Source organism: Rhineura floridana, chromosome 8 (genome assembly GCF_030035675.1).
Source record: "Rhineura floridana isolate rRhiFlo1 chromosome 8, rRhiFlo1.hap2, whole genome shotgun sequence".
In the NCBI taxonomy this organism is placed as follows: Eukaryota; Metazoa; Chordata; class Lepidosauria; order Squamata; family Rhineuridae; genus Rhineura; species Rhineura floridana.
In genome coordinates this window covers 30870578-30885376 of record NC_084487.1, presented here as the reverse complement: position 1 = coordinate 30885376, position 14799 = coordinate 30870578, and the positions used below count along the sequence as shown (strand labels likewise).

The 14799-nt window shown below is 41.7% G+C and overlaps 1 protein-coding gene across 3 annotated transcripts in view; it reads left to right on the top strand.

Moving 5' to 3' along the window:
- The window catches only part of PTN (pleiotrophin), a 154020-nt gene that overhangs the window by 102908 nt on the left and 36313 nt on the right, over nucleotides 1–14799 (top strand). For all 3 annotated transcript variants that reach the window (XM_061582704.1, XM_061582703.1, XM_061582705.1), the window contains exons 2-3: nucleotides 211–314; nucleotides 3779–3952. In XM_061582704.1, the coding sequence (XP_061438688.1) occupies nucleotides 212–314; nucleotides 3779–3952 (277 nt within the window). In that variant the 5' untranslated portion in view covers nucleotide 211. The remainder of the gene's footprint in view (nucleotides 1–210; nucleotides 315–3778; nucleotides 3953–14799) is intronic.

Sequence of the window (14799 nt, the reverse complement as noted above, 5' to 3'; positions counted from 1 at the left end):
TGCAGACAGAATAACCTTTGCTTTTGTATAGAATCTAGGGGAGTTTTCTTAGAGCTCATCCTCTAATTTCCTAGCAACATGCTTTATCTCCTTGCACATGAATATCCTTTCATACATCTGCAGTGCATTAAGAACGGTGGTTCATTTAGCCACTCTGGAGCTTCTTACCTATAGATGACATCTTTCTTCTTTCTCCCTCTTAATTCCCAGAATGAAGAGACAGCAAGAACAGAAATATACAGCTGTTCTCTTTGCGTTTATTTTCCTGCTAGCAGCCGTGAGCACTACTGAAGCTGGGAAAAAAGAAAAACCAGGTAAGGGTGCTCTTAATTATTACTCGATATTTAGAAAGGTGGCGACACTCACAGATTTTGCTTTCCTTGCCTGTTTTGCCCGTGTGTTGGTGTAAATGATTATTTCTTTAGAAAAGTTGTATTCTGTCTTGACTAGCTGGGAAAACGTTGTAAATTGCCATCCTCTCTTTTTGTGCATGTGTGCATATCAGTTGTCTAAAATACTTTTGAGATACATCACTGCATCACAGGGAAAGATCAAAGAGACCATCAAATCCAATGTCCCACTGTCAGACAGCACAAGCCATTTACCAGCCAGCTATAGATCAACCTATACAAATTAGATGATGTTGTGCCACAGACAGATGCGTCACATAAATGGGATGTCTTCAGGGTAATAGCTAAAGTTGCAATCCTGAACATACATATTTGGGAGTTAATCCCATTCAGCTTAGTAGGGTCCACTTCTGAGCAGACATGCATAGGGGTGGGATGGCAGCCCAGCCCTCTTGCCACTGGAATGCATTAGCTCTCCCTCTGTCATCTCAGTGACAAGCAAAGAGTAGTAGAGGTCGTGGTGGGACTGCACCACTCACCTGGCCTCCTTCTGGCTGAGTTGCTGCTGCGTACTGGGATGGCGAGGGGGCGAGGCAGTGATGAGGTGGAAATGCACCAGCAGAAGCACCAGATTGGCCCCACCAGCACTTTTGTGCCACACTGACCCCACTGTTACCTCTCCCTGCTTCATCTCCATCTTGGTATGTAGCAGTGATTCAGCCACAGGGAGATCTGATGAACACTGCAGCCCCATCACGCTATCCGCTGCTGCAAGCAAGACCCAGTGATGGCCTTTCAGGTGCGCTAATGATGGCAATGAAGTTCAGAAGGGGGCGGGGTTAACATTATGTTCTCCAGTTAGGAAGCCCCACGTCCATTATGAAATGAGCCAAACTGCTTCCAAAGCTCAGACCCTGCTCATAATGAGCATGGCCTAAACATGGATCCACCTTTAAACTTACCAGGCAACTGCAGTAAGGGAGCCTTTCATAAAGTTTGCATTATATTTGTGGTACTGCCATCATAGCCACTCAGGCACAAGGATCCATGGGACATATAGTTTCCCGCTAGATCTTACCAGGATGTCAGGCTGCACTGGAAGTACAGCTCCTGGGAAACCTTCTGCCTGCAATAATGCTGATACGCTGCAAGTATAATGAAGATTTGATAGTGAAGCCTCCCCATTGTGAGGCCTTGCTACCATCAGGTTTTTATAAAAAGGAAGTTGGACTGGAAGAACCTCAAAGAGTGATTGCATTCTGATGACACAGGAGTATGATTTGTCCTTAGCTTGGAATGGAGGCCAGCTTAATTCAGGTCTGTATTGAAATGAGCCCAAATAATTCATTTTAGGTGATCCCATAGCAGATTGAAGGCCAGTCACCCATAACTCTTCATGGCAGTGGCTATTGTTTGGTCACATTGCCTATGTTATGAGACTAAAACATCCTGTTTGGCTCTTAGGATTAGGGATGGGGGATAAATTCAATTCAGTCTGTATTAAAAGGTGTACTTGCCAAATTCGCACTTTCCAAAGCAATACACGACATGGAAACATAGCCATTCATCAAAATTCACATTTCTCCAGAGTTTGCAATGCAGTCCTCCAGCCAAGTAGTGTGCTCAAAACCACATACACTAGGGTAAAGTGTGCATATATTAGTGAAAATAACAAAAAAGGCATTATATTAGGGGACTTTGCTTTTAAAATTGTGCACAAAAATGCTGATGAATTTTCATGAGTATATATAAATATAATTGTAAACTGAGGTGGAAATGTGGAGAACTGGATTTCAGATTGGAAAAATGAGAAACTGCATAATCTGAAACTGACAGATGCATCCATCCTTACTTAGGATACCACTCAGAAACAGGCTGGCAAGATAGTGGAATGTTCAGGCCCATGGACATTTGCATTGTCTCTCATTCAAAACCATGCTGCTAATCTTCTCCCATGGGGCAGATCAAACAGATGTGAGAATGTCAAGTGCTTTGTGTTTTGTTATGAAATACAGAGAAGCCATTAGCTTTTGCTTTTTTTTTAACAACGTGAGCACTGGGGTCTTGCCGAAGTGACAAAAGGCTGATGTTGTGTTTCATTGTAAATGGAAATTGAAGAACTGAATGCAGTGAAATCTGACCTCCCTAGAGTCATTGGCTTACCTCAAGGAAGAAATATAGCATCACATCTATAAAATTTGTCTGACACAGGGAGGTCTTGGTATGGCTGCATCACAGCATAGGGGAGGGGAAAACTTTTGAGGATGAAAGGTAGGGCTGTGCACGGACACACACATCCATCTGCCCCTGGCTCCAATCTGGAGGGGGTCATCACACCAACCCAACCTGGGTCAACCTGGGGACAACACACTCCAGCTCGGAGCCACTCTCAAATAATTTCAGGGGTGGAGCTCATGTTTTATTAGGTTAACCCCCTCAACTAAACATATGGCAGGGCGAGGGGCAAGCAGAAGTTGAATCTCCTCTTCCCCAACTGAGAGCATGGCCAAGTTATCCTTCATGATGCAAACAAAGTTGCAAAACAGCACCTGCATGCTTGGCGGATTGCTGTCTCTGCCCATCAGGCACAAAAGAGAGCTGTGGCTGCCTCTTCTTCCTACATGCCCTACACCTGACAGGCCCTGGTTGCTCTGGGTCATCAAATCCAACCCCTAGCAATCTGTGGCTGTCAGAACCTGACTTGGCCGAGGCCCAAAAATGTCCAAATGGGCCCAATTTGGCTTGGATCTTGGCTGATTCCATTGCACAGCCCTAATGAAAGGGTTGCTGAGCCCCAAAATCAGTTAATTTTAGCAATTAACTAGCTCTGCTGTGACATGGTTCAGTAATTTTCAAGTGGTTAAATTAGGGGTGGCCAATGTAGTTCTCTCCTGATATTGCTGGACTCCAACTCCCATCATCCCTAGCAAGGACAGCCAATGATGGGAGCTGTAGTCCAGCAACATTTGGAGGGCGTCATTTTTGCTACCCCTGGTTTGAATGGTAGATTTTTTTCCCTTCTGGTCCACTTTCCTTCAAAAGCAGGTGTCAGAAATTATGGCCCTCCAGACACCCACTACCGATATGTGGCCCCTGGAAGGTTGTCCATGAGGGAATGTGGCCTTATCCCTACAGATTCCCTATCCCTACTCTACATGTATATGCCACCTGTTAGGGCATATATTAATACAATTTGTGACTGAGATAATGATGATGATTTTGGCTGCTAACACTAGGTTCTATAGAAAGTTATAATGTCAAACAAAGATATGTGATATTCTCTCTTCAGATTCTAAGAGAGCATTTTCCTAACTACCCATTATGTGTGTTCTAACTTGGAGCAATAGTCAAGGAGCAATAGTCAGTTTCCAAAGGCGTGCCCTGACCTTTATTTTTTTCTGTTTTGTGTGTCTTGTGGTTCTTTCCAGAGAAGAAGGTGAAGAAATCTGACTGTGGAGAATGGCAATGGAGCGTGTGCGTTCCAACTAGTGGAGACTGTGGGCTAGGGACCCGTGAGGGCACCCGGACTGGAGTCGATTGTAAACAAACGATGAAGACACAAAGGTGTAAGATCCCCTGTAACTGGAAGAAGCAATTTGGAGGTAATGTTACTTAGCCCTTTGAGGTATGCCCAAAGGTAGGGCATGCCTTTGACCATTTAATTGGTTAGATCAACAACCTTTGGGGGCCAGTGGGCACATGTGGAATATTGAGAAAGTGCCATGAGCACTGACACAAAATGGCTCCCATGGGGTGTATGACATAGCACAATAAGAATGCTGCGGGGGTATAGCTTAACACAAATTGGCTGCCATTGGGGCATGGCATAATAGCAGCTACATCTAAAGAGCAAAAAAAGAGGCAGAACCACAAAATTGTGTGGGCATGCACCCGCATTCAATAAAATATGGGCATGTTTAAAGGGGGGTTGTTCAATGCTGCCCTGTAGCCAGCCTTCCTTTTGGAGGGCAGCCACATTTCTAAGTAGGACATTTTTGAAGGGGAGGGGCATAGCATCAGCCAATTCCTCCCCCTTCCACTGGTGGAGACGATATGAGGGCCAGGCCAGGGAAAGGGGAAGACAGTGGGAAAATTTAGCGCAAATGCCAGGAATTAAATGCCTGGCATATTAAATGACTGGCAAAAGGATATTAAGGATACAGTGAACAATAGGATAAGAAGTTAAAAATTAGGATGGAACTTGTTTTCCCAAACATTCAGTTTTTATCTTGTATCATGACAATACCAACAGAAAAGAAAAAGAAAACAGGATTAGAAACAGAGTAAGGACACATTACAGTGCAACCATAGTCAAGCATTTAGGGAGAGTGATGCTCAGACCAATATGCATAACTTTGTTGTTGAAGTCAATGAGACTGAGTCCTTAACTTTGTAAAATATTTATTGGATAATACACTTCCTGTCACATACTTATAAAACTGTTTGATAACCATGCAAGAAAGCTTTCTGAATGGTAGGTTCACCTTTTCAGAGAGAGAAGAAAGGTCTTATGCTGAGCTGCACACATTGAGAAAATCAGAAATGTGCTGCCTAAGTAGCCAGCCAGATAACTCTAGTGTGCACAGCAGTGTTTCTATTCTTCTAGGGCTGTTTTCATCCTTTGCCATCAAGTACTCAAGAAAAAGAAGAAAAAATAGCTACTATGATTGTGAGTATAGTGAGTGCTTTAAAAGAGTAAAGGGTAACTTTGGGTAAATGCACAAGTAGGCAAAAAAACCTTATGGTTTAAGAATGTACCTATAGCCACAGATATTTCTATCAAACGTTAAAAAGCAGGGAAATTGGAGACTATAGTGAATGCACCAGGGGAGCAGAAGTCCTGATCTCTTTCTGAGATATTGTATTGACCTACAAATTTCTAAAAATGCAATCACAATTTGGATTGGTCTTTCCCAATTCAATCCACTTCCTGTGTAGCTTGGAAAAATTTAGTAACATGTGCCTTTGATTACATGATGAGTAAGTAGTGCAACACCTGCAATCAGTCCAAATAACAGAAACAAGTGCTATGCTGGTCTCATTTTAGCAGGGAAGAAGCAACAATATAAAGACAGTTGATGTAGTTCAGATATTCACTTTAAATATGTTTGATTTACTTTACAATTTTAGTGAAGTTTCCTATGGTAAATTCTTTTCCTTCTGTATCTGTGAATGTGTGAAGTACAGCAACACTTTGCGTAATTTACATTAAAAGTTTCCAAAAACAATTGTAGGATAATGGCACTGATGATCGTGCAGAATAGTCTCTAATGGACACGAGAAGTGTCTTAGGCTGCACAACATAAAACAATGGGAGGTGAATTAAATAAATATATGCAAATTAAATAAATATATGCAATTTTCTAGGTGTGCTCTATGTTTTTAATGGACCATGCCCATCCTTCTTTAAGCATAGCGGGCTGAACTCATGCATCTTGGACAAGTTTGTTTTTTCCAATAGATAGATTCATTGCTTAAGTAGCAATATATTGTAATCAATCTGATTTTATATCAAAGCTGCAGTTTCAGATGAAACTGTCAATGCACCCAAAATAGAAATAGAAAATAACCTCCAGTTTGAAACACAAAAGGCTGTCTTCACTGTCAAATGATATTGATCAATAAAAAGGTACTGGAAACAATAAACATAGATTTGACACAGATTTCTATGATGAATGAGTGAAATATAATTTTCTAGTTATATCCTCTGTAAAACAAGAGCAACATAGGAAGAAAGCAAAGTAAGAAGAATGCTAACAAGCATATAAACATGTAACTCTCCAGCTTTGGAGACACTGTCCTAATTGCAGGTGTTGCCACTACTCCACATGCTCAGAGGCATTTTTTTGGTAAAATGTTACCATATTCTTCCAAGCTACACAGGCAGTGGATTGGATTGTGAAAGACCAGCCAAATTATGTTTGCATTTTTACAGATTTGTAGGCCAGTACAATGCAATATCTCAGAGAGGACGACAGGTCTCCCGCTCCCCTGGTGCATTCACTATAGCAACTGCTTTTTAACATTTAATAGAAATATCTGTGACTAGGTATGTTCTTAAACCACAACAGTTTTTTTCCTTATTAGTGAATTTCCCTGTTTGTTATACCAGAGGTAAGAAATGGAATGCTTTACAAGTTTGCTGAAAATGGTTTGATCATTTGCATGCTTATTTTCAATGGGATTTACTCCCATGCAATCATGCTTAGAATTGCAGCTTTAGATTTCACCTATTTTTTAAACATGATATGCAAAGCTGTGTGTCTGTCCTGTTGACCTTCTCTCTTATCATGTAAAAACTGCTGTATGTTCTATGTTAATGTTGTTGTATATTAACACCATTTCCTATAGGCATGTTTTGACATGCATTGTTAAGTTATATGTTCTTTACTTAGAGTTGTATTCTCGTTTTTGACTTTCATCATTCTTGTATAGTTCAATGTGATCTGGCCTAATTAAATTTGGTCTAAGGAGAAAGATCTGTTATTCAGGGATTTTCTTTTGTCCGATTGCTATCTTTGGAGTCGGGAACGATTTTTTAAAAACATATTTGGATTCCCCCCCCCCATATGTAAAATAGATTTTTTTAAACTATATCTTATGGGGCTTTCATCTTCCTCTGAAGGAGTTTGTAAGTCACCTTTCTCATTAAAAATAAAACAAAAAGCACTCAGTTATGGTGGTCATGTGTACTTTATATTTAGTTTAATCATTCTGCTTTCCCTCTCTGCTGCCAATCTTATGCTCCCATTACCAGCATGTACCATGAAGAACACCTCTATCTTTTACTGAAATTGAATGGATGAATGAATGAACAGATTTATTTCGGTCAAAGACCAGGCAGCCCAATACAGTGCAATAAAATACAGCATAAATAGCTTCAATATTAAAAGGTAATTAAAATTTTGAGAACATTACATAAAACTCGCATAAAAAATCACCATGGGCTCGTATTATAGAGGACATGTTAGCTTCCTCCTGCATGCTATAGCAGCTGCGCAGAACGAGGCCACCTTCACAGTAATCAGGTGATCCTGATATGCAAGCAGGCAATATAAAAGGTCGGCCTCTGAGCCCGAGGAAAATTTAAGCAAAATTGAGGAGATGAAAATAGTACGGAGGTCCGAATATAAGGAACAATGTAATAATACATGGCTTGCAGACTCCACCTCCCCAGCCCCACAGGGGCAAACCTGTTCATGGAGGGGACACCCTTATACCTTCCCTCCAACAACGCTGACGGCAGGACATTAAATCTCGCTCAGCCAAACGATTTCCTATATTTTAAAATGTGCAAATTTGTTAAATAATTGGCAGGTGCAAAAGGTTTTACATTGATATAGCAGTGAGAGTAGGCAGCAGCCAAGCTCAGATTGTTCTGAAATTCAATGTCTTTAAGATGTTGGATGATAGCTATTTTGGCCTTCGAGTAGCCTAAGGCCCCTTCGAGTAGCCAGAGGCCGAGGGCTTGCAGTTTTTTAATCATTGCCTGCTTCCAATTGGACTGGAAAGTATCCGCCAATGTCAATGGCGTCAGCCCGTTGGGGAAGAATAATAGCTTCAGCCAATAACTAAATCTATACATCCAGGCACTGCTCCCAATTAGTAATATCCCTAGCTCAAGATGTAAAGCCACATTAGAAACACAACTAGGAATACCCATTATTGTTCTCAAAAATTTGGATTGGGTAGATTCCAGCGGTGCGTAATTACCACCAACACAGATCTGAGTCCCATACAATAATTGGGCAGTGGCCTTGGCATTGAATACCTGTACAGCCGAGGGGACATGTTGACCGCCTTTAGTATAAAAAAAGGATAGCAATGCCTTTACTGATCTCTGGGCAATTGCGGTGGTCTTGTTCAGGTGTGCCTTCCAAGTACCCGAGGAGTGAAACAGTATTCCCAGATACCTGAAAGCAGTAACCTGATCTATAGGGTGGTTATTAATTTGCCACCGTTGCTTATGCTTTCTTCGGGAGAAGACTAATACCTTGCATTTAGCGTGATTAATTTCTCGCAATTCTTCTGTGCAAAAGGAAGCAAGCGCTCTCAACAAACGGTGGAGTCCAACACTTGTTTGGGATAAAAGGACAATATCATCTGCATACATGAGTGAAGACACCAATCTCTTTGCCAAATTAGGGGGGTGAGAGTTTGCTCCCTCTATTACTGAAATTAATAAAAGAAATTAAAAAACCCTACCTCCTACCCATACCTTCCTTTATAAGCTTGCTTCATCTATTATCAAGAGAAGTACAGCTCTGCACTTGTCTTTTTTCAGTAACTTACTCCTGGGGGTGGTGGAGTATTTTTAATTTAACATTGTGAAATGCCAAAATTCCAGATGGGCTACAGTTACAACGGCTAGCAGTATGAGCCAAGCTTGACAGGTAGGCGGAGCCATCCACCAGTCAGTCAACTGACATCAGGTGATACCACCTTTGAAGTGTGTTACCTAGTGGTTTCTTTTGAAACCCACTTCAAAATGCACTTCAACGACAATGCCTCTCTGTGCCCATTTGCTGATGAACATTGAGAGGCATTGCCTTTGAAGTGCATGGCCAAATGGTTGCAAACAGTTGCTTGGAAACACCCTTCAAAGTGAAGGCCACACCTTTACCTGCTTCCCACCTGACAGTCACATATGATGTCAGGGATTAGGCAGGAGGGTGTGGTTTGGGGAAAATGGCATAGCAAGCCAAATTAGGAGCCCTGCTGGGCCTAACTAGCCCCCCAGGCTGTTGGCTCCCCATCCCTGGCCTATACACTGAGTCTCCAGTCAGTGCTCTCCAGGGTGTCTCCCTAACTGGAGACATCAGGGTTTGAACTTGGGACCTTTTGCATGCACAGCAGGTACTCTGTCACTAAGCTACAGCCCTTTCATGTCTTTGTATTACTCCATGAGTCTCTGGGCCACAAGCCACATTGCCTAGTTTGGGAGGGCCCAAAGGTAGAAACCATAGCTCAGTGCTAGAGCTTCCAGTCCAATTCCAAGTTCAATTCAATGTGCTGCTTATTAAAGCGCCAAACAGCTCTGGACTGAGGAGCAAGGTACTAGAAGGACAATCTCTTCTTATATGAATCTGCCTGTCCTAAAATCAGCTGTTATATCCCTCTTGTTTACGTTATTGACTAGGTGAGGTGAGAGAACTGTAAATAGAAAATATTTAAAGAGTGTTATGTCAAAAGGGAAAATATATTGTACACCAGATATATGTATTCTCCCATCTAAAAATAAGGCCAGGCTGATCCTCCTGAGCAATTGCTCATTCACATTTACTGCTAAGGAGCCACAACAAACATGCTTCTTTATTACTGGCTGGATAGAGAACACAACTTCTTTTCTAGGGTATTTCACTCCTTTTTTGTGGTGCTGAATGTGCTAATGTATTGTCTAGTATTGTCAAAATTGTTTTGTACATGAATATAAATAAAATACAAGAAGCTGGGGTAAGAGAACTGTAAAAAGAAAATGTTTTAAGTAAGTGTTGCAGAAAAAGGGAAAATATTTTGCAGCAGACACACAAAGTTTTCCTTACAAAAGCAGACCCAGGCTGATCCTGGTTAGCAAATGGACTTCATTGGCTCCAAGCTAAACAGCTGTTAGTTGGGTTTTTAGAATTTATTTTTATTTATTTATTTTATTTAATTTATATACCGCCCTAAGCCAAAAAGGCTCTCTGGGCGGTGTACATAAGAGATAAAACAAGCACAATATATAAATACAATAAGTATAACAAAATCAAAGATCAAAACAAACAATAACAAAGAACCAACAACGTCAAGATACAACAATAATGAAAATACTGATAAAATACACTATAAAATACAATTTAAAATACACTTTAAAATGCCTGGGAGTATAAAAAGGTTTTCACCTGGCACCGAAAGGATAGCAGCGTCGGCGCCAGGCATACCTCATCGGGGAGACTATTCCACAGTTCGGGGGCCACTACCGAAAAGGCCCTAGTTCTAGTCACAACCCTCCGGGCTTCTCGATGGGATGGCACCCGGAGGAGGGCCTTAGTTGTTGAGCGCAGTGTACGGGTAGGTTCATATTGGGAGAGGCGTTCCACCAGGTATTGCGGTCCCATGCCATGTAGGGCTTTATAGGTCAAAACCAGCACTTTGAATTTAGCCCGGAAACAAATAGGAAGCCAGTGCAGACGAGCCAGAACAGGTGTTATATGAGCAGACCTTCTGGTCCGCATCAGTAATCTGGCCGCTGCATTCTGGACTAGCTGTAGTTTCAGAACTATCTTCAAGGGCAGCCCAACGTAGAGCGCATTGCAGTAGTCCAGCCTAGAAGTTACCAGAGCGTGAACAACTGAGGCGAGGTCGTCACTGTCCAGATAGGGACGTAGCTGGGCTACCAGTCGAAGATGGTAGAAAGCATTCCGTGCCACCGAGGCCACCTGGGTCTCGAGAGACAAGGAAAGATCGAAAAGAACTCCCAAGCTACGAACCTGTTCCTTCAAGGGGAGTGTAACCCCATCAAGAACAGGATGAACATCCTCCATCTGGGCAGTGAAGGCACTCACCAACAGCGTCTCGGTCTTGTCAGGATTGAGCTTCAGTTTGTTAGCCCCCATCCAGTCCATTATCGCGGCCAGGCAACGGTTTAGCACGTTAACAGCCTCACCTGAAGAGGATGAAAAGGAGAAATAGAGTTGCGTGTCATCAGCATACTGATGACAACGCACCCCCAAAACTCCTGATGACCGCACCCAGCGGCTGCATGTAGATATTAAAAAGCATGGGGGACAGTACCGATCCCTGTGGGACTCCACAATGGAGAGTCCAGGGTGTCGAGCAATGTTCCCCAAGCACTACCTTCTGGTGACGACCCACCAAGTAGGAGCGGAGCCACTGCCAAGCAGCACCCCCAACTCCCAACTCTGTGAGTCTTCCCAGAAGGATACCATGGTCAATGGTATCAAAAGCAGCTGAGAGATCAAGGAGAATCAACAGAGTCACACTCCCCCTGTCCCTCTCCCGACAGAGGTCATCATATAGGGCGACCAAGGCTGTTTCAGTGCCAAAACCGGGCCTAAAACCGGATTGAAATGGATCAAGATAATCAGTGTCATCCAAGAGCCCCTGGAGCTGGCTGGCAACCACCCGCTCCAGGATCTTGCCCAGGAACGGAACATTCGCCACAGGTCTATAGTTGTTCAAGTTGTCTGGGTCCAAGGAGGGTTTCTTCAGGAAGAATGTTGGCAGTTGGTCCTTTCTATGCATGTGGCATGTTATCATTGACTCCAATGTCAATTTTCTTAAATTAATTTAAAATCAGCCATGAGGCTATTTAAACACATTTAAAATCCAGAAGATGAAGCTCATAGTGTGGGGCAAGGTCAGTGATAGCATTACAAGCACTCTATGAACAAGTATGGTTTTTAATGAATTTCTACAAATTTGTCACAACACTTCAGAAAACAAGTCCAGCAGGCTTCTGAATTTTTTTACTTCTGTTTTTCATTTTAACCTCTGTGGGTTTGTGTGTGTGTGTGTGTGTATCACCATGAAAATTTAAAGCGTTATTAAGCTAGTGTTTCTTAGTCCAGCAGTATAAGGTTTATAATTATAATGGTTATGGGAAGCAACAGAACAGAGGGGTAATTTAACATGATGGAGTGTGAAAAATCCATATTGGCTATAGTATACAGCAATGGCCATGGATGTATATATTTTTTTTCAGATCACTTTGTTTCCTCTTTATTTCCTCACCCAATCCTCTCTACTCATTATATTAACTGCAGAATCAACAAACTCTTACTTCTTACTGCAGGCCAACAAACATGCTTGTTTATTGCTGGTTAGATAGAGAACACAACTGAAACTGAAATAGAAAAGCAGAGCAAAGGAAAGTCCAAGGGGTGGAGTCTAACCCTAGCTCATTATACAAAATTCTAAAAAGTGTCATGTTACTATATATGGTGTTTTTTTCAGGATCACTGAAGTAATTATAGCACTATTGTGATAATGAAAAATCCACCCTCAGTCAGGGAAAGTCTTGAGTGAACAGAGTTTTGGAGGCTCTTCCAGATGAGGATTTTGTTATGCACTCACCCTTCCTTATTCACTGAATTTTCAAAGGCTCCTATTCTTAAATTGCTCCTGTTCTTAAAACAAGCTGTTATTATTTAAATGGTGTCTGTCATTGTCTGTCATGTCACAAATTAACAAGACAATTTTTAAAAAATTCTAGGGTGGGGGAGCGAAGCACAGCTCTGTGTGTGTGTGCACCCATTTACCTCATCCCGGCTACAGGTCTGGTTCAATGTAAGAGTCCCTCAGCCAGTTCAAACAAGAACTGAGTAGGAAAAGCAAATGGTCTCTTGTTTGAGGTCTCCTAAAGACTCTCAGCACCCTCAACAAACTGCAGTTCCCAGGATTCTTTACAGCAAGCTACAGCTATTTAAAGTGGTATAATAGTGCTTTATATCTATCATGCAAATGGGGCCTCTATTTTGTGTCAATAGATGTGGGGATTCTGTCTTAAGACAATCCCCCTGAAATGATGACCCTGCAACTCTGTATGTGCAATGGATATACACTGTTTTCATATACCATGAAAATTGGCAGACATGATGGTGTCATTTATGCTCAGACATATCTGGGGCCTCATAGAATCAAACATACTAGGGCTAGGCCAAAAACATTCATCAATTGTTTGTGAGAATCTTGTCCTTTATCACCACCAGCATCAACCCCCCTTTCCTTCAAGCACTTACAGCACAGTCCTAGAAACAGATACTCAAAGGTTCAGTAGGTTTAATCCCAGGTAAATGTACAGGAATACCCCGTATTAACGTACGCAATGGGTCCAGAGCGAGTACGTAAACCAAAAATGTACTTAAAGTGAAGCACTACCTTTTTTCACTTATCAATGCATATACTGCACTGCAATAATCATATACAGGCATAACTGATGTAAATAACTGATGTAAATAACTGACAGCAGCGAAAACAGTACATACTGTACGCAAGTTTGTAGTTGGAAACTGATTGGGCGGTGGCGTCATGCCGTTAAGTGTCCGTTCTTGCGAAGCGAGCGTACGTAAACAGGGGAATGGTGCTACTGTAAATATGTCTGTACTCGCGAGTGTCCGTAAAGCGAAGGTCCGTATAGCGGGGTATTCCTGTATATAGGACTGCAGCTTTGTTGACTTAACAAGATGCTAGGCAGAGGAAATCTCAAGAGTTTGGAGTCACATGGCAAAATCCAAGTGGATTTTCTAGTTCCATTCATCTCTCCAGGAGTTGAAAAAGAGATCAGAGAATTTTTTAAAAAATAAAATAAAATAAAAGATGGCTATGTCAGGATGAGTTGGTTAATTAGCTCATCAAAGTCTGGGAGAAAAGGACATTTTGAGTAAAAGGAAGTCAGTTTGATGAGACAGTTAAAAGATAAAGCAAGGGTGAAACAGTAATTAGGAGCAATGTTCTGTTGCTGTCATTTGCTGGAGATTTGAGCATGCAATCCTATTAAATTAGGCATTTCTCTCCTGTTCTGATTGAGCTTAGCAGAGTGCTTTTTTCCCCTTTTGAAACAGAAAAAAAGTGGGGAAACCTGATGAAAATGCAATATCCCCAACAGGCAATTTTCTCTAGTAAAACACAGGTAACGGAGGACACATGGGTAGATAATATCTTCTGTTTTATGTTGATGTTGAAGAATTCCTGTCCAGTCTACCTGCTAGGGGTGCTTGAATAAGTCACTTTTTGTGTGAATTTTGGTGCAAACTGAACTGATCTCCACTTCCCAGATGAATGTGCAGGTCAGAACACGGTTATCCTTTGGATTTTGCTATTCTCCAAATTTTACAATGCAGATTTTGGCTTTTAAATGTACCGAAAAGCTCTTTTTAAAAATGTATTTTAGGATAGAATACACTTAGAAATTCGTATTTTGAGAGAAAGTATGCTCAAAACATGTATTTAAATGGGAATTTTCATGCACATTTTTTAAAAAATTGCAGATTAGTGCAGAAATGGGATGAAACAGACTTATAAATGGACTGAAAAGATATGGACTGAAAATAGACTGACTGGTCAATCCCTATTTTTCCCCTATAGGCTTATAGATGATCCAGGCATTCAGTAAAAACATATTGTTGTGGGTCTCCTGTGATCTTTGATTTTTTTTGCCCTTTTGAAGTCTCCAGGGTTAAATTAAATGTATAAAAGCTGGGTGACAAGAGTTATTATACAGTGGGGAAAAAGAAGCTGCCTAGCTGCTATAAGGGTTAAGTTTCCTTCACTCTCCACTCCCTTCTTCCTCATCCAAAGAGTGGACTCTCCCACCTCTCATTGTTTATACAGCTGTCAAGGATGGCTGCTAGAAAGTCTGGGAAGACAACTAAAAGGGGAAATAACAGTATGCAAAAAAGCTGACTTAGAGAGTACACAGTCTGCAGCCTCATCAAGACTCGGGTGAGCC